Source organism: Pinus tabuliformis, chromosome 3_2, assembly GCF_031772625.1.
Source record: "Pinus tabuliformis cultivar Carrire ecotype Pingquan chromosome 3_2, CPIR1, whole genome shotgun sequence".
In the NCBI taxonomy this organism is placed as follows: Eukaryota; Viridiplantae; Streptophyta; class Pinopsida; order Pinales; family Pinaceae; genus Pinus; species Pinus tabuliformis.
Genome location: NC_142302.1, coordinates 482,338,630 through 482,357,589, shown reverse-complemented (window position 1 = coordinate 482,357,589; position 18,960 = coordinate 482,338,630). Strand labels below are relative to the sequence as shown.

The following is an 18,960-nucleotide window of genomic DNA, read 5'->3' as shown; positions in this document are numbered from 1 at the left end:
CTCCTTTAGATTATAATTTGTGCCTTGGTTGTAGATGGTTTTATGCCAAGTGTGCGGTTTTGTTTTCGATGTTTTGTGTGCTTTTCTTTCCTCATGAAGGAAATATTGTCACCATCAATCAACTTGATTATTTTATACTATCAACTAAACTTACAACTACGTGTAATATTGTACCGTTCATTGGAGATAACCCTGGTAATTATTAAAGAGTTTGAATGGAATTTTTTCTCATGGGATTCTTTCCTTTACCCTTGCCTATTATTCCTTTTTCCTCTTCCTTTAAACTAAAATTAGGGTAATGGTGAAGACATTACTACATATATGACTAAATTGCGATGACATAGTTTGATAGTATGGCCCATATTGTTGCAAAGTTCAAGAAAATTTGCATTTTCTTTTTATTTTGGTGCCCGTGTTCATTGCAATTATGAAAACATATTTTTCGTGAGTCGTAATTGCAACATATGATTTCTAAGGTGTCGCAATTGCGACAATGAATTCTTTTCACCGCAAGTGGGTCAAACAATGCTGGTGTCATAAATTCAACAATGCATTAAAAATAAAATTCAATTTGTGCTCTTATTAAAATTTCAAGCATTGATATTGTCATTTTTAAATTCGTTCAAAGAACACAAAATTCTTTGCCACTATCCATATTCATTCATGCCTACCAGACTAGCCTATGACCTCGGTCCCCCACTTGACCATATGAAGCACTAGAACCTTTTCCATGGTGACCTTGGATGCATAGAGACCTTGAGGTTTTCTAGAAAAAAATATTATAGACACTCAAATTTGTGTCTAGAACTTCATCTCAACCTCCTGTTGGATATATAGACCATATCGCTCTAAACATCTCTCATTCTGGCGACATCCATGCGTTTACCTGTTTATTCAAAATCAAATCAAGGTTGGGGTAATTATTGCACATAGTTTTTGTTTAATTCCTTTTTCGAGGGCTCCTCTTATTCTCATCATAAAGAGTCTATTGTAATGGAAGTAAAGGTTTAATATTGTGAAGTTTGTAGTAATTAATTGGGGTTTCAAACCCGTAACCTAGCATTGGATTGACAATTCTTCCTATGTATACCCTGGTAAATATCTTGCCCTTTTAATAGGTTTGATCTCGTTTATTTTTTTGAAAATTTGTACCTTTAAGGGTTTTGTTGTTTGGATTTGTAATTTTTCTACAGGGTTATTTAGTGTAGCCCATTTGTAATTTTCTACGAGGTTAGTTAGTGATTAGTGTAGCCAAATTGTTTAGTGGCAGGAAAAAGATGGGAAATCACTGATATTGGTGAGGAACCCAAGGTTGTTGGTCGATTTATCACATATTATTTTAAAATAAATTAATAAAAGATGGCTGAAGAGAAAGGGTCAGAGATTAGTAAAGGAGAGACACAAAATGAAGCAAGAGGATCCAAGGGAAGGTCCTGCAAGGGCTGCTTGTATTTTTTGTATTATTTGTCTCAATTGAAGGGAAACCAGTGGAATCCTCTCTATATTGGATTATGCAGAGCTTTATAACAAGGTACAATGACAGACCTATATTAAGCACACAATCTTGGGGTTTCATTCTTCTCCTTCATGTCTATTTACTAGTTTATGTACAAATTGGATAAAATTGGACATTCTCTCATAAGGGAAGCTTACCATGTTCCCCCCTTATGGGGTTTTGTCCAAAGAAATTTTTGGTGGCTCTTGTCTGATTACTTTTCATTATGATATTTACTGCTCTACTGAAGTTAATGGTTGAAATTTTCTTAGTAAAACTACTTGATGATTGGAATATTCTAAGAAGTTAAAAATGTATCATTAGAAGTAGTTATCAGATATAAAAATTTTCTAGTCTCCTTACAACCATAAAAATCAACAGTCCAAACCCTGAGAGGAATAGGGATACATCCACACTAAAAAATTGTTCCATTATTCTTCACCACTAAGCCATCCAACTCAAATGGAAACTTACACTAACTATCTTCTCTGAATCTAGATTTTAAAAAATTGTAAAACATCACTTCCCACATTCCTCCAAGGTAGTCAAACTACCACATAAACAAGAAAATCCCCATCAGAAGAAAGAAATAATGTCAAATCTATTTGAGTTTACATTCCTTCATTTTCGATTTCCATTCACCTACTTTCTTGTTTCCACCTCCTTCACTATGATTACTAGGAAGTAACAAAGGGTACAAACATGAGAAATCAAGAGTGGGAAGGCCACTGAAGGATCAAAACCAAACCCCACCTTTCATTTATGAAATTGAATGCAATCTTGAAACATATCCCTAACACCCACTATCCCTTAAATGATGGTAGACCATTATATCAATATGGCAACCCCATGATAAAAATGAAAAAAATTACTTAATATGAAAATTGACGTATTTTATCTATAATAAAAATTGTTTTTTTTTTTTAATATTTTTTTTAAATGTAAATAATTTTAAATATTATAAACTAAATAAATAATATGAAAATTTAATCACTCATTTTAGCATAATATTATAATCATTGAGAAATAAAACTATTAAAACATACTAAAAATTAGTCATTTATTTTATAAATTACATATATTAAAAATAAGAAATATTATTTATTTAATTTATAAATTGCTACTATTAATAATAATAATATAATTTATTTTCAAGGTTATGGTTAAGACATCAAATTGATGTATGTAATAACAAGAGTTCCATGTCCAAGTAATTATTTGACCATAAAAATTTAAGAAAGTATATTTACTTTATGCCATTTAGATTTAAAACTGTAAGTTTTAAATATTTATATTAATTATAATAAAAAATATTATTTTAGGTTAAAATAATAATATAAAATAATATTCTTATATTTTAAAAATAAATTTAATTTTTCATCATCACAGTTTTATACCATTAAATTAAAATTAATATTTAATTACCACTGGGTGTTTTGGTGATATCAAATAAATGATATTTTTAACTCAAGATCGTATTATGTTCAAGATTTTACTTTTCTTTCCATGTCCATTCCCATATTTATTAAGCGTTACATGTCGAGTATTTCAAGAAAATAGGTTATTATGTTGTTAGTTGTCCCCCTTTGAAAACAACTCCCTTAGCGGCCACTGTGTACAAGTCTGCACCATTGGATAGAATGTTAGACGATTGAAGCTTTTTAGGCCATCTGATTAATAGTTAGTAGTTAAAAGAAAACTAATAGTTAGGGCACCTAATGGGCAAGTTCAAAAAGTAATCAAAAACTATTTCTGGTCGAACATTTTCCTGATGGCTTAACCGGTTTATTCCCTTCTCAATTCTGCGAGGGTTTCTCTTGCAAGGATTCGTCTATCCTTGTTCAACAACCATAAGTGAGGTAACAGACCAAATTTTTGGAGATGAAAGAACCAGAGGAATCGAATTACTTCACGTGCTTCCTTTCTTAGACGAATAACCGTAAGTGAGGTAACAGACCAACTTTTTGGATATGAAAGAACCCGAGGGATTGAATTACTTCACGTGCTTCCTTGCTTACCCGAGGTGCCCAACTTTCTGAGGTGTACTCCCCTACGAATTGGCAGGAACTAGTCTTATCCCCACTCTAGTAATATCAACATCATCTCAGAACAACAAATACTAAGTATATAACAACAAATACTTACATCTCTCTCAGAATAAACCTGCATTAAGCTGATCACACATTCATTCATTCTGCATTTGCTGCGTTGTAGTATTTGGCTTTCTTTCGAGTGGTTCAGACAGCCTTAGAATCCTCTGGTTCTTTGTGAGTTTTTATGTTGAAAATGGAAGGAAGATAAGAATGCATTAAGCTCGAGGAGAACAAGTATTCCAAGAGGCAGTCGCTGGGGACTGCGGCACGGACGAGGGAAAAGGATTACAGGGAGCCTGGTCTGGCTCCATTGTTCAAACCCGGGGAGTTCGCATCATGGTCCTTCTGGAGGGCGGGTATTATAGAGTTCATGGTGACTTTCTTGTTTCTTTACATCACAATCCTCACGGTCATGGGTGTCAAGAAGGTCAACAATGTTTTTACTAATTCTATTGGACTTCAGGGGATTGCATGGGTCTTTGGGGAAATGATATTTTGTCTCGTCTATTGCACATTAGGAATTTCAGGCAATCATAATAACCCTGCAGTGACCTTTAGGCTGTTATTGACCAAAAAGTTATCTCTGCCCCAAGCTGTGGTCTACATGATATGCCAGTGCTTGGGAGCCATATGTGGCATTGGTGTTGTGAAGGGCTTCCTGGAAGGTGAGTAACAAACGGATAGTTGAAATGCTAACTCTTTGGCTCACCGCTACACTAAGGGAGATGGCTTGGGGGTTGAGATTATGGGAACCTTCATTCTAGTCTACACCATTTTCTCTGCTATCGATGCTAATCGAAGCGCTAGGGACTCTAATTTTCCTCTGCTAGCACCACTTCCAATAGGGTTTGCAGGTTTTTTGGTTCACCTTGCCACAATTCCCATCACTGGAACTGGCATCAACCCTACCCGAAGCTTGGGAGATGCCATCATCTACAAAAAGTCTCATGTTTGGGATGACCATTGGATTTTATGGGTTATTCCATTCTTGGGTGCTGGCTTGGCAACTATTTACCACCAAATGATCAATTGTTGCATTCCCTTCAAAACTAGCTCCTAGAAACAACCTAGCCTAGCCCAACATATTGGAGAGGGGGCTTAAATTTTAGTCTGAGAGGTCTATTAACACATGTGTATTGTCGTCATATAAATGGTTTTATAGGATGGTGGTTTTAAGGATAGGCTTGAAATCTTCCATCGTTCATTTCTTGAGCATTTCCTTGATGTAATTGATTTGATATATGAATATTCCTTTATCCTGTTGAGATATATCGATAATATTAGACTGTCTTGATCCACTTTCACATAGAGATTGCTTGACAATGCTTCCTTTCTTGAATCTATAATACTTCAACTATTCTTCTCCCCCTGAACTTGTAATGAAAATACCATCTTGTTCAAACTACCTATCTATCAATCATAGACTTGTGTCATATATTGTTGCATAGACTCCTCATCTTCAAATTTCTAGGAGTTGATAAGATAAATTGTTCAGAATAGGGTGTCATGTAATGGACCGTCTTGGCTGAGTCATTAACCGAAGTAGTTGTTGATTCCGCACAATCCTTTAGGAATCGTGAAAGCATAAATGTTGGGACCTTATTGCCTTCTTTCTTTTCTTTGTCATCTTGTACTTGTTCATCCTGTACATGTTTTCCTTTGCAAATCTTCTTATTCTCGTCGTCAATATTTTCATTCATGGTTGATTCCATCTTGTACCTGCAGTTACAAGCAATGTGTTCATATTTATGACATTTGTAACATCCAATGTTATTCATAGAAGATTTCATTTGGTGTTTATCTCGTCACCCTATAAAATTTATTTTAGGGTTTTGCCAGTAATAGTTGTACCTATGTGGAACTTCACAATCCCTATACATATGTCCAAAATTGTTACATTTGTAACATTCGACATCATCTCTCAAATGATCAAATTTGTTGATATTATGTTGAGTTCTAGAATATCCATTTCTGAAGGATCTCCTGGAATTATATTCATTCCAAACATACATGCAACATTCTACAGCGCTATGTCCAAACCTTCCACATGAATAACAATGACCATAAAAGATAGGTTGATACCTTGGAGGAAATATTCTTCGAGGAATTGTCTTTCAAGGTTCTTCCTGCGAGCCTTGATCTCTTAATTTCGCTGGGGGATCTACCCTTTTTTCATATCCATATTCTTTAGTTGTCATAGAAGGACTTGAAACTTTTTCATATTTTTATTTGTAACCAAGACCAGTCTTGTCATTACATTATCGTTGGTTGTTGATGATGTTCGTCCAAAGCCTTTGCACTATTGGCGTAGTATTGAAGAGTTTTTCCACTTTTAACTTCCTTTCGCAGAGAAACTATTTCAGCTTCCAATGCTTCTCTCTCCTTTTTGCTTTCCTTTACTTCTTTCTTGAGTGATTCTTCAATTTGTTTGTATTCTTCAACCTTGATTTTAAGATTGAGGACCTGTTCTCTTTCTATCTTCAATTCATCTTCAAGGTTGTTGACATGCTTCTTCTTAGCTTTGAGCCCTTTGATAATCCTGATCAATTCGTTTTGAAATTCAACCTTAGACATTTCTTCTTCTTCGTATCCTTCTTCGTTAGGTGCCTCTTTCTTATTGTGCTTGGCCATAAACAATACTCTTCCATTGAATTCTTCTTCGTTATCACTATCTTTTTCGGATGAGGAACTATCTTCTTTGGTGTAGAAACTTTTCTTCAACCATTTATTCTTGCCTTGCTTGTTGAACTTCCTAGGACCTTTCTTTCCATTCGTAACAACCTCATTTTGTGAGGACATTTGGTTGCAAAATTCCCAACCTCACCACAATCAAAACATATTAATGGAAGTTTATCTTTGAATTTTCTTGTACATGTTCTCATTTTCCGCGTGAAGTAGGCGAATTCTTTATCTGAGAGTTCTTCCTCTTCTTCCTTTTCTTCAGCCTTACAACTACAAGTTTTTGCTTTTTGAGTCTACTTGTCCTTACCATTCTTCTCGAATGTGGAAAATGATGTTTCTAAGTGAGATGCAACATCCTCATTTCATATGCCGTAATAATTCCATGCAATTCATCTATGTTGAGATTGGTCAGATTCGATCTATCTTCCAAGACAGATACCTTAGGGTTAAATCATGCTGGCAAGGTTCTGAGGATATTTTAGACAACAATTTTTGTTTCAAAAGGTTATCCCAAACCTTCCAATGTATTTGTTGTTTCATCAACATGATGAAAGTATGCAACAATATCTTCATCTTCCCTAATTTTGAGGTGCTCAAATTTTGCCCTGAAAATTTGAAGTTTTGCTTCTTTCACCTTTAAGTCACTTGCATATATATTTTCAGGCTTGCCCCATACCTCTTTAGCAGTTTTGAAACTCAATACCTTAAGATAAAAAAATTCTATAAGCCCACTGATAATAAGATCCTTATCCTTTACATCATATACCATATTTTTCTTACCTTGTTCATCCTAGGTCGGTGTGAAGCCTTTGTCCATGATTTCCTATACTTGTATCCTTGTGCTAGCAAATGAACCTGCATTCTTCCACTCTAAAGTGCATAACTATTTCCATTGAACAAAGGAACTCTATTCTTAGTATACTCCATGATCTCCTTCTAGTTGTTAGACTGTTATTGAAGGAACCAAGCTCTGATACCAATTGTTGGAAATACTGAGGGGGCGGCGGGTGAATCATTGTTCCTTAGCAATTAACACTTTTAAATCTTTTCAGACCATTAGTTAATATTTAATTATTATTATTGTTTATTCAGTAATAAAATTAAATAAAATAACATAGTAGACACAAGAATTTTAGGTGGAAAACCCCCTCCAAGTCAAAAACCACCGAACGATTTTCTAACAAATTCTTTAATTTTCGGTCCCAACTGAAATGAAAGCAACAACTTCCTAGAATTATATAAAAGCATTCTTCTCCAACTCCCACTAGAAGGATGCACCAATGCCCTGGTTTCTTCAGTAGTCAACTGAATGGATGTCCCAACATCCTATACCAACCTATCACCCTGAAGTGTTCACAGGCTCCAACCTGTAGGCGACTTCATGCACCAGCCTAGCACCTCCCTGCCACCCTATAATGATTGAAATGTGATAAGAGTGTGGATTCCCGTACGAGGGACAACGATCCACGATACAATATGATTTATAATGATTTTGACCAAACACCCAATCACACTATGACCTGCAACCCAACCATGACATCATCCCAACAGAGACTTCTATACCTCCCAATAATGCCTTTTCGACTCTAGGTAGATTGACTCTTTTACAATAATGACTCTTCAATGATGACACTTTTACAAATGACTCTTTTACAACTTTACAATGATGACTCTTGGCCTTGACACTTCTTCACAATATACAAATGGTTGTCATGTCTTTAAAGGATGTCCCACTGCAATTCTTCCTTTGATTTGATACTTTTTCTCTTGAATTCTTGCTTGAAATTTTACTTGAATCTTCTTCTATTTGCATGCAAAATTTTCTTGGTGAAACCAATCCCAAAACAAAACAAAATACCATTCAACTTACCTCTACCTGCAAAACACATGTAAGTGCATAATAATGAATAAATACAAATTAAAATTACAATGCGTACCTGAAGTTTGCATGTAACTTTTGTTGTTGAATTGTTGCAGTAGTAGAAAAATACTCCCACTCTTGATATAGGCTTGGACTCTATGCAAGACTATATCCAAAACTGGCCTAAAGATATATATAATAAAAATTGATGATAGAACCTAGACTTGTGATGGACCAAGTTCTAAGTACAAAAAAAGAGACCATTCTATCAACTATGACAAGAAAAGTAACATGAAATTACAACATCATATAGATCTGGAAAACTTGGTGTAGCATTAAATGTGTAGTACCAACAATAGGACATCTGAAATGTGGTATCAAAACTAGTTGTGACATAGAGACATAGAGATATAACCGAGCCTTGTATATACTTACGTTGTCCTGCAAAAACATATGTCAAAGTTGATACTCAAAATTCAAATGTAAACACTAATCATACATACCTTGTTGTAGGAGACTTACCCTTGACTGTTGATGTGTGGTCCTTATTGCAGGGATCCTTGAATGCATGCTTTTTCTTGCCTTCTAGGAGCTCGATATTGAATCTATTGTATCTATGTAATTTAATACCTCGAGGGTTTGAAATTTCATCCTGTGGTATCCCTCTGAGTCCTCTTTCCAACCCACATGTCTGATCAAGATTTGATTCTTTAAGAAAGAGTTATGCCCAATCTCCCACGATGACCTGATTATAGATGGGTTCAGTAGAGCGAACTTGTACGAAGTTCCAAGTGTCACTATTGCAACCTTCGGCCCTGAAAACGCTAATCAACAAACTAAATTTTGTTCTCTTTATGTAATTATTTACGAAATTTGAATCCAATCCTCAAAGAGAAAGTTATGTCGATTTTCCCAACGTCACCTATTTGACATGGAATTCGGGAGCCTGCAAAAACCCTAACTTCCTTAGATCATATCTTCAAAAATATAACCAAGACCTGAAATTTGGTCACGAGGTTCATCAAGATTTCGGTTCAAATGGGTTTTAATTTCTAGTTCTGAAGCTTCGCAGAAGAAAACGTTATAGCGAAAATTCTATGATGACCTGTTTGAAGCCACAAAATCCTTACTAGAGGAGGATATGAGGGTCACTATTTATATGGATGTCTTGAGTTGAGAGGGTCCTCAACAAGTGAACATTGGAGGGATTTTAGGAAAAAAACATTATTAATTATTTACTATTCATTTACCACAACCAATTATGAGTGCCATGCCACAACCCCATAGGGTTTAGCCCACTAACAGGGGTTACTAACTTCAAACATGAATATCTCTCAAACCGTGAAGAATTACATGGCGTGCCATATATCAATAGAAACGTATTGATGAGTAGAATCCATCTAGAATATCCTTGACTTAGAATAGAGATTTTTAAAGAAAAATTCTAATGCAAGATCAGGGTAGCCCCTGATGTTGCTTGGGTTAACATCAATGACAACCATTGATCAACAATCTCCCCCTTTGGCTAGCTTGTGACGAAAGGGAGAATGACTTATCGATTTCATAAAACAAACAAGTCATGTTTAGGGAGTGCATTTTACTTGAATGGCTATAAAGGCACACCCAAAGTTGAAGAATGGAACTCATAATGTTCCTAGTAATGATTCCTTGTGAAATAGCCCTCACACACTCCTATCATTAATGGCACACGTATTCATGAAGCCCTTAACATTTGCTAATAAGCCTTATATAACAACTTGATTATGTTCATTCAAACTAAAATAAAGCTCTAGCAAGATAGTCTCTAATTGTGATCCTTGGTATATAGTTTGGTGTCAATTAGATATTATTGTGGTGCCCTCACCTTGATTTGGGTAGTGATTTACAAGATATTTTGAGATTTCCAATGGAATAATTTCCTCTCCATTTTCCATTGAGATTGACTCCTCCATCTTCCCTCCCATAAGGAAGCTATTCTTATCTAATGATTATTTATTATAACAGATTTCAAAGTTGAATATGAATGCCTTGCAATCTCTTTCAAAATCATCATCACAACTAACAAATGTTCTTAATTATTTCAAACAATTTAGATGTTAAAATAAAGGTTCAATATAAATTATTCAACTCAAATTCCTTAACTTAATATAAATTATTCATTTTTTTCATTTTACATTGAAATAACGTCTCTTTTTAATTTATATATAATTATTATATTATTAATGCGATTTCATTTTATATTAATATTAATGTTTTAATTTATTATTCTAATGTACATAACATGTTGAAAATGCAACAAGAAAATCCTAATTTAATTTTTCCCTTGAATTAAATTAGGGATACAATTGTAATTCCACATCACATGACACCTTGTATTAGTTAAGTAAGTTAATTTGACTTCGTTGGCTCAGTTAATTCGAGTTGAGGGTATAACTTGAGTCATGTAGAGTGTTTCCTACTTTATAGGAGCACTGGCTGAGTTTACTTTGAGTTGTAATTAATTAATTGAGTTAAAGTTAGTTAAACTAGTTCCAACTAATGGAAGAATTACTAGTGGGAGGTCTAGTAGTGTGGTGCTGCCTGTAGCGATCAACTAGTTAACTAATGATTCACTCATAAATAACTCTTGCATGTCATATCTAAGAGTTACCCAGTGGATATTGGAGTTAAGGGACAATGTACTATCAATTGTATAATCATCTGAATTGTGCAGGTGGTGCATGCAGTTAGAGGAAGGCCTATGAGGATTGTGCAATTCCAATTGAGGAATTTCCCCAATTAATAGGGGCTAATTCCCAAGGAAATAGGAACTTGGGAAAACATAAAATTGGTTAAGTATTGGCCTAGGTTTGTCTAGGAGTGCAGAGGTTTCTCAGGCTTGAGCAAAGCATTGTAATCTTCTCAGATTTTCTGACTAATGCAATATACAGATAGCAGGGGTTTTTAGCTATGACTCATGATCTTGAGTTGGCAGTTATTATTCATGCCTTGAATATGTGGAGCCATTGTCTTCTTGGCAGGAGGTTTTTATTAATGAGCGATCATTGTGGGTTGAGATATTTGTTTGACCAACCGAATTTGAATGATAGGCAAGCTAGGTGGTTTGCCACGACTAGTGAATTTTACTTCGAGATCGGATACATTAAGGGTAAGGAGAACAAGGTTGCAGATGATCTCAGTAGGAGAGCGTGGATGAACCACGTTGCAGCAGTGAGCTCTTATGGGACAAATTTACAGGATAAGATCTTATAGGCAGGCCAATAGGATGATAGGTACATGGAGTGTAGGCACAAGTTACAACAAGATACAGGTGATCAAGATGTGGACTATCATCTCACAATAGATGGTTTGGTGAGATTCAGGGACAATATCTATGTGTCGGATGACATTGGGCTCGAGAAGTTTATCTTGAGGGAGTTTCATGTCAAGCCATATTCAGGTCACCTAGGATATCAGAAGACATTAACAACAGTGAAGAAGTTCTACTATTGGTCGAATCTGAAGAAAGAAGTGGGAAAGTTTATGGCTATATGTTTAGATTGTCAGCAAGTGAAAGCAGAGTGTAAGCATCCAGGTGGGTTGGTTCATCCTATTCAGATTCCAAAATGGAAATGGGAGGTCATTTCCATGGCTTTCATTATAGGTCTTTCGAGGACGTCAAGGAAAAATGATTCTATCATGGTTGTGGTCGATAGACTGAGAAAGTTAGCTCACTTCATTATAGTGAAGACTTTTATTCAACTATTGAGGTGGCACAGGTCTTCATCAGGGAGATAGTGAGGTTGCATGGTTTCGAAGAAGATTATGTCGAAAATGGATTCCAAGTTCACTTCCAAGTTTTGGAAGGAGTTGTTTACAATTTTGGGGAAAAAGTTGGCCTTCTATACAACTTATCATCCACAGACAGATGGACAGACAAATAGGTTAAACAATATTTTGAAGGATATGTTGAGGATGTACTTCATGCACCAGTAGAGAAGATGGGAGGAGTACCTGCCATTGGTCTAGTTTGCTTACAAGAACGGTTATCAGGAGTCACTGAGGATGAGTTCGTTTGAGGCACTTTATGGGTGGAGTAGTAATACTCCCATCCGCTGGAGTGATCCAGTGAACAGGGTACTCATTGGATCAGATATGTTGGCAGAAATGGAACAGGAGATGCAGGTTATAAAGAAGAATATAAAGGAAGCACATGATAAGCAGAAGAGTTATGCATACTAGCATAGGGAAATTAAGGAATTTCAGGTTGGGAAGCATGTGTATTTGCGCAACAATCCTAAGAAGAGCTCCTTGAGGATTGGATCATGTGTCATGTTGGCACCATAAAATTGTGGGCCTTTCGAGATCCTTGAGAGGATTCGACCAGTGGCCTACAAAATTGCACTGCTTTCGAAAGTGAAAGTCCATGATGTTTTCCATGTTTCATTGCTTAAAAGATATGTAAAGGATGTTAATCATGTTATTGACTGGTCTATATTGCATGTGGAACCAAAAGGAGAATTCCAGTCAGAACCTGAGTGCATATTGCAGCGGAAACAACTCATTCTCCAAAATAGAGAAACCGAGTAGGTTAAAGTGTAGTGGAAACACTTTGGGCCCGATGAAGCTACATGGGAGATGGCTTATCATATGTAGACTATGTATCCCTCATTGTTTGTCAGTTGAGGAAAATAAGTTTTGGTATATGTATATATATACATGGATGTAAATACTTCCATTCGATGCATTATAAAGCTCCAATAAGCGTTATGGTTATCATGTTGTCATGTTTGTCATGATGGTTTTTCTTTTGAGCAAGATGTTCATTGTAAATACTACAACGAGCTAAGTTATAAAGCTCCATAGGCAGTATGCTTCTGGTTTTTAGTAGTTTTACTGGTTTTAGGTGTCATATAATAACACCGAGGACAGTGTTCCGCTAAGGGGGAGGGGTATGTAACAACCTCGAGTTAAAAGTTCATGTAATAAAGGTTAATAAAGAAAAAATAAGGCCAAGGTCAAGGGGCACTTATTCCAAGTTGAATGTTGGGTGAAGTATCCTAGTGGGAATCACTTGATGTTTATTATGGCTAAGGGGAAATTGGAAAATGCATTGACAAAGGCTTTGAAAAGGAAAAAATGTATTATTGGCATTTTATCTAATGAAAATAAAGGAAAATAGGAGAAAAGGGAGGTGAAAGGTCACAGGTTGCATGTGAGTAGGAAATTGAAGGAAAAAGGAAAAATGAAAAAATTAGAGGCCTTAAGAATAAAAAGAAATCAAAGCATTAGTTTGTAGCTTTTTGTCAGTTCATTTCCAGAACTGGTCTTCAGAGACGAGAAGAGAACCAAGAGGAGAAGGAAAGCAAGAAACAAAAGGAAGGACAAGGAAAGAAAAGGAAAGAAAGGATCAAGCAAGGAAAGGTTGGATCAAGCAACTTCAGTAGGAATACTTGCAGGTAACAGGTTGCATGTATGATTTCTTAGTTGGTTTTGGCATGCATGGTATGTGCATGTGTGTATTTGGTTTCATGGTTGCGGTGGCATGGATTTTGTTGAGTTTTAACAATGGTTTCTAGCCTTTCCATTCCATTTTCGGTTAGCCATGGTGTGATGAGATTCTTTCTTGGTTGATCCTTGGATTGTCAAAAGGTTTTGGATCCGGGTGAGGTGGTCTTAGGAAAATCCCAAGGGTTGGGGGTGGAGATGGTTTTCTCCGAGAATCTCTCAATGGGTGGGTGGAAACGGGAAAAATCCTCAAGGGACGGTGAAGGAATTCTGAGGCATCCAAGCACATTTTGGTTTTGTAATCTCGAGATCGGTTTAGGTGAGATCACTGTATGGTGAGGGTGGAGGTGGTTTAAACTCTGGATTCCCTTCGTTGTTCATGGATTGTTTTATCCTGTGAAATCCCATATTCATTCTTGGAATATGGCATGGGGGTGAGTGGCTCAAAGAAAGATTCAGGTCAGCCCAATATATGGTTGGGTGGTATGTGGAAGTCCCTGACTTGGTTGGATTTTGAATATGGTTAATAAGAGCTATGTTCCTCTTGTCTTTCATAAGTAAATTTACTTGTTATTATGTGGCTTTAATGGTTTTTCTATCATTGTTATCTATCTAGTTATATGCTGGTTATAAGCATGGTTATATGATAGATCTAAGTATAGATCTTATCACATTTCATTTACTGAATGTTTGATTAATAAATGCATGACCTAATTGGTGCATGTCAACTATTGTGAGAAGGCATAAATCCTTCTTGTTAAACCTCAGATAAGTTTCCAGATCCTTATGTTCAGATATGCATTCATGACCTGTAGGTTGTATGTTCATCATATGTTTGACGGAATGACAGTCCTGGTTGGGAGGGGTTAGGTAAAGTCCTTGTTCAAGTTTTTGGTTTAGAGGATTTGTTTCTATGTTAATTATCATTTTTGGAAGTTTCATTGAGTTCTAGGTAGAGGCCTGAGTCCTAGCGTTAAAAATGTGGCCCATAATTCGGGGTTGCTAGCACATAACTGACTGTAAAAGTCCATGGTCACTGGGAAGAAGGCTTATGGAAGTGATTGGAGGCTTACACTCGCTTGGAGGCCTTGTCAAGGGAGAAATTGAGGCTCTAGGTCAGTGAAAAAGGTAGTTAGCTCAAGGGTTGGACACTTGGAGGAGTTGGGTAGCTCCTAGAGGTCTTGTAACACATGAGGGAAGTCAGTAAAGTCTTAAGTTGTCAACTGCATTTCCTTAAGGTCATATAGGAGGTTGAGTCTTATCATAGTAACGCTCAGCTCATGTTTACCTTGGGTAAACTGGTGAAAGTGGATAAATGTGGGAGGAGGCAATTATAGAAGGTTAAATTATAAGGTTGCATATGAAGGAACACCTAATCCCCTTCCTTAAAATGATGTTCAAAATGATGTTTATTTGCCTATTGCTTCTTATAATTATGATGAACTGTCATATTATATTCGAGACTATGGAGAATATTGGCTCAATCTATTAGATGGTTTGCAAACTCTTGTACTTTTGAGATTTTTGGAAAGAGATAGTATCAATGGGGGATTTTGACCATAGAAAACTTTAAAGGGGGTCAAATGGGTAGCACTATGATGAGTTTTATTGTACTACCATTCTGTTAGGGGTAACCATTCAACCAATTGTGATTGTTGTTCATTAGGAAGCACCTTAAATACGCTTCCAAATACTTGTTGATAGCTTCATTTTGACCATAACTTTTGGGGTGACAAATTTTCACTAATATTCAATTGAGTGCCATAAAGCCTAAACAGTGATTGCCAAAAATTACTAATGAAAATGGAACCATGACTTGTAATAATGCATAGTTGCATACCATGTATTTTAGATATGTTATCCATGAAGACTTGAGCAACCACTGAAGCTTTAGAGGGGTGTTGTAGAGCGAAAAAATGAACATATTTGGAAAGGTAGTGAACCACAATCACGATGATAGATTTTATTTTTAGATTTGGGTAAACCTACAATCAAGTCTATAGAAAGTTTATCCATTGTAGTTCACATATATTTTTCACTATTTCTCCTATATGTGATTGTCAATATCATATTTGACCATAAAAGTGCAGATGTCCTTCTGCATGCCTTCCCTAAAAAGTAATCATTTGATCCATTCATATTATTTTTGGAGGCTAAAATGACTTATTGTTGGAGACACATGGAGTTTGTATAACACAATTGAATTGTGTTTTTAAACACAAATTCGATTTGTAGCAAATCCCTTCATTGTACCAAGTGTAGCCTTAAGATGCATCGGGGATTTGTTGAAGTTGTTCGATCAAACTAGCAATCCAGGGATTTGTGAGCCATTACTTATGGATCTCATTTAATCAATCTACTATAATGAAGAAGAGTGAAAAGAGTAACCCTTCCCCTTGATATTTTCTAGAGAGAGCCTTGACTACCACATTCCCATTGCCGTTTGTATAAATGATCTCATTATTGTAGCCTAACATTTTGACAATTAATTTTTGTTACTCTAGGGATTAAATTATTTGCTCCATGAGTATTTGGGGTTGTGGTGATCAATTTCAAGCTAGAAATGTTGCATAAGCAAATAGTGATGCTACATATCAACAACATGCAAAATAGCCATATTTGTTTTCCGAGGAAGTTTTTTCCAAGTGTTGCTTACAAAGTTATTAGAAGGTAAAGGTCCACGGTCTTCCTTCTTGCATGAGAATTACTCCAATTTTTTTTCTTAATGCACCACTTTCTAAAACAAAAGTTTTTTGGAAGTCTAACATTGCAAGTATTAGGGTGGTAGGTATACCGTTTTTTAATTATTGGAAAGTTTAAACTATAGCTTCATTCCAATTTAAAGCATTTTTTTTAAGTAAAGAAGTGAAGAGAGCAATAATATTTCTATAGCTCTTGATGAAATTTTTGTAGTACCCTATTAGAACAAAAAAAATTCATAAATGTTTAGGAGCCTTAAGAGATGGTCGATCCTTGATTGCTTCAATTGTCTTCAAGTTCACTCACACACTATCATTACAAACCATATGACTCAAATGTTCTATTTCAGAGAGACCAAAAGCACATTAAAACCTTTTGTTAAATAGTTGTTAATGAGAAAGAAATTATAAGACACGATCCACATTTGTGACAAGCTCATACCAAGTTTTCTTGTAGATTAAGATGTCATAAAGAAAAAGAAAAAAATGATTGATGATCCATACAAAATTTCCAGGAACTGGGCCTTGCTTGAATTCCCGGTCGTTGGAGTCAGTAGCAACTTCTCGCCTATTTGCCTCAGCATTGAGTTGCACTTGTGCAGCGTGGAGCGCTTTTGGCAAGAGGGCTGCAGACTCTGCGCCTCTTTCTTGACCATGAATTCCTTACAACTAGCAAGAGCCGTCCGCGCCCTCAAAAGATGTTTGGCGCAGATCGAATTGTGAGTAAAACCATCCAAGCCACGAACAATCGTCTGCAGCGATGCCCGGTATTCCTTGATATCGCTTATCATTTGTCTCAGCTCATTGCAAACGTCAAGAAGCTTCACGGTGGCGTCCAGTTGCTTGTCTACCCACTTGCGATTTTCGTGCAAAATGGCCTGTTGGATGTGAGGAAAGAGCTCATCCGCCCGCGAATGGACGGCGAGACAGAGTTCCAGAGCTTGCCCGAGCCACTCTCCGCTGAGATAAGAAGTGCTGCTTTCCTGTAGCCGACGAAGCTCTGAACTGAGCCAGCGCTGGAAGGCGTCCACAAGGGGATGCGTGTCAGTCGTGGGATATATTGTCGACGACGAGGTTCGACGATGGAACGACAGAGGCGGCAGGGCATGGAACGCTGCCCCGAGAGACGAAAATACAGAGGGAGACTCCGTCATAATTCCTCTTCGTTGTTCGTTTTGCTCTGCAATTCTGTAGAGAAAGGCGTGATCGTGCAGATTAAGTCGCTAGCGCCTTGATGCCAACTGATCAAGCCGGCGATATCATACGGACATACGAAATCATTTATTACATTTTAAAGTGTGGCTATCGGTTTGCAATATAATTGCTTCGCAAGGATTCGAACTCGTGGTCTTGTCTGAGATATGGCCTGGGTGGCTTCACATCTGGTCAAATCTCACACCAGCTCGTCCTCCTCACTGCGCGCTCCAGCCGGCAACAGCTCATCCTACCAAACTTGCAATTTGGCAACTCCCATTTTATATGGCGTCGGCGACATAATCCTCCACACAAAACTTAAACAAAACCCAAATCCTTTATTTTATGTTTTTTCGGTTTTTGCTTGCCTTTACCCCTCGCCACCTCGCCACCCCCAATGGCCGGAACCTCAACAACTCCTAGTGTCCGCTCTAATAAAACAAAAATGGTATTAAGAATAAAAACGAAAAAATATTGAGCAAACAAGAATCAACAATGTCATAACATATGTGCCGGTGTCCCCTGCGTGTCCAAGTTTTATTCATTGAACAAATATTTCTTCCCCAAATCTATGGACAATTATCAACGAAGTTATACTTTAATAACGCATTGCCCTCGAAAACATCTCAAGGAGAGAACGGGAACTAATTGTCTTGCAATAATTTATGCCGTAAACCTGTTAGGTTCCCATAGTTTAAAACAAGAATCGAAGCCTTCGTCCTTTTCTCATGCTGAGAGCAGCGTTGACAATTATTAGTAAGGGGATCCCAGATGACAGCTTGTGCATATATAATTGTATTAGAATAATTGAATTGAAGGCTCTTCTGTTTCCATCATCTCAAAACTGAGTATCCCCACATTCGTCATTTCCGCTTGCCAGATACAAGTAGCCCACACAACCTACCGTTTCATGTCTATCTGCAACAAACAACTCCAAGATCTTGATAAATATTGTGAGTTTGATAGGAGTATCCATATGTCTCTCATCTATTCACTGGACTCCAATTGTGATGGCAACTGCTACTGTTTGAGACACTCTGTCAAATGTGTTTGCGTTTTGTATTTGTTATTTTATTACCATTTTTTAATCAATATTTCAGTTAACATTCCAATGTACAGAGTTGTGATTTACAAGGATGTCGTCCAATGGTTCGCTAGCAGGTTTGGATAAAAAAAAAAAAAAGCTAGAAAATCCTTCAAAACATGGATAAAAAAACTACGGCTGTGTTGATATGCTCAAATCACTAATTCCTTAAATATGAATAGCTTATGAATGATAATATAATACAAAATTATTTCTTTAATTATTAAGAAAAGAAAGAAAATGTCCTACTATACTAAATTTCATCATGTATTGATTTGGCAGATGTAAATATATTGGTTAAATATGATTTCTATGATGATAATAATAATATTTTATTTAATAATGGAATGTTTTGGTTAAATTTT

At 36.4% G+C, this 18,960-nt stretch overlaps 1 protein-coding gene across 1 annotated transcript; it reads right to left on the bottom strand.

The window, feature by feature from the left end:
- Positions 1–16,775: 16,775 nt before the first annotated feature.
- LOC149181395 (protein BPS1, chloroplastic-like) lies at positions 16,776–17,471 on the bottom strand. Its single transcript, XM_089414191.1, has one exon. The coding sequence runs from the start codon at positions 17,469–17,471 to the stop codon at positions 16,776–16,778; it is 696 nt and encodes a 231-aa protein (XP_089270317.1).
- Positions 17,472–18,960: the final 1,489 nt, after the last annotated feature.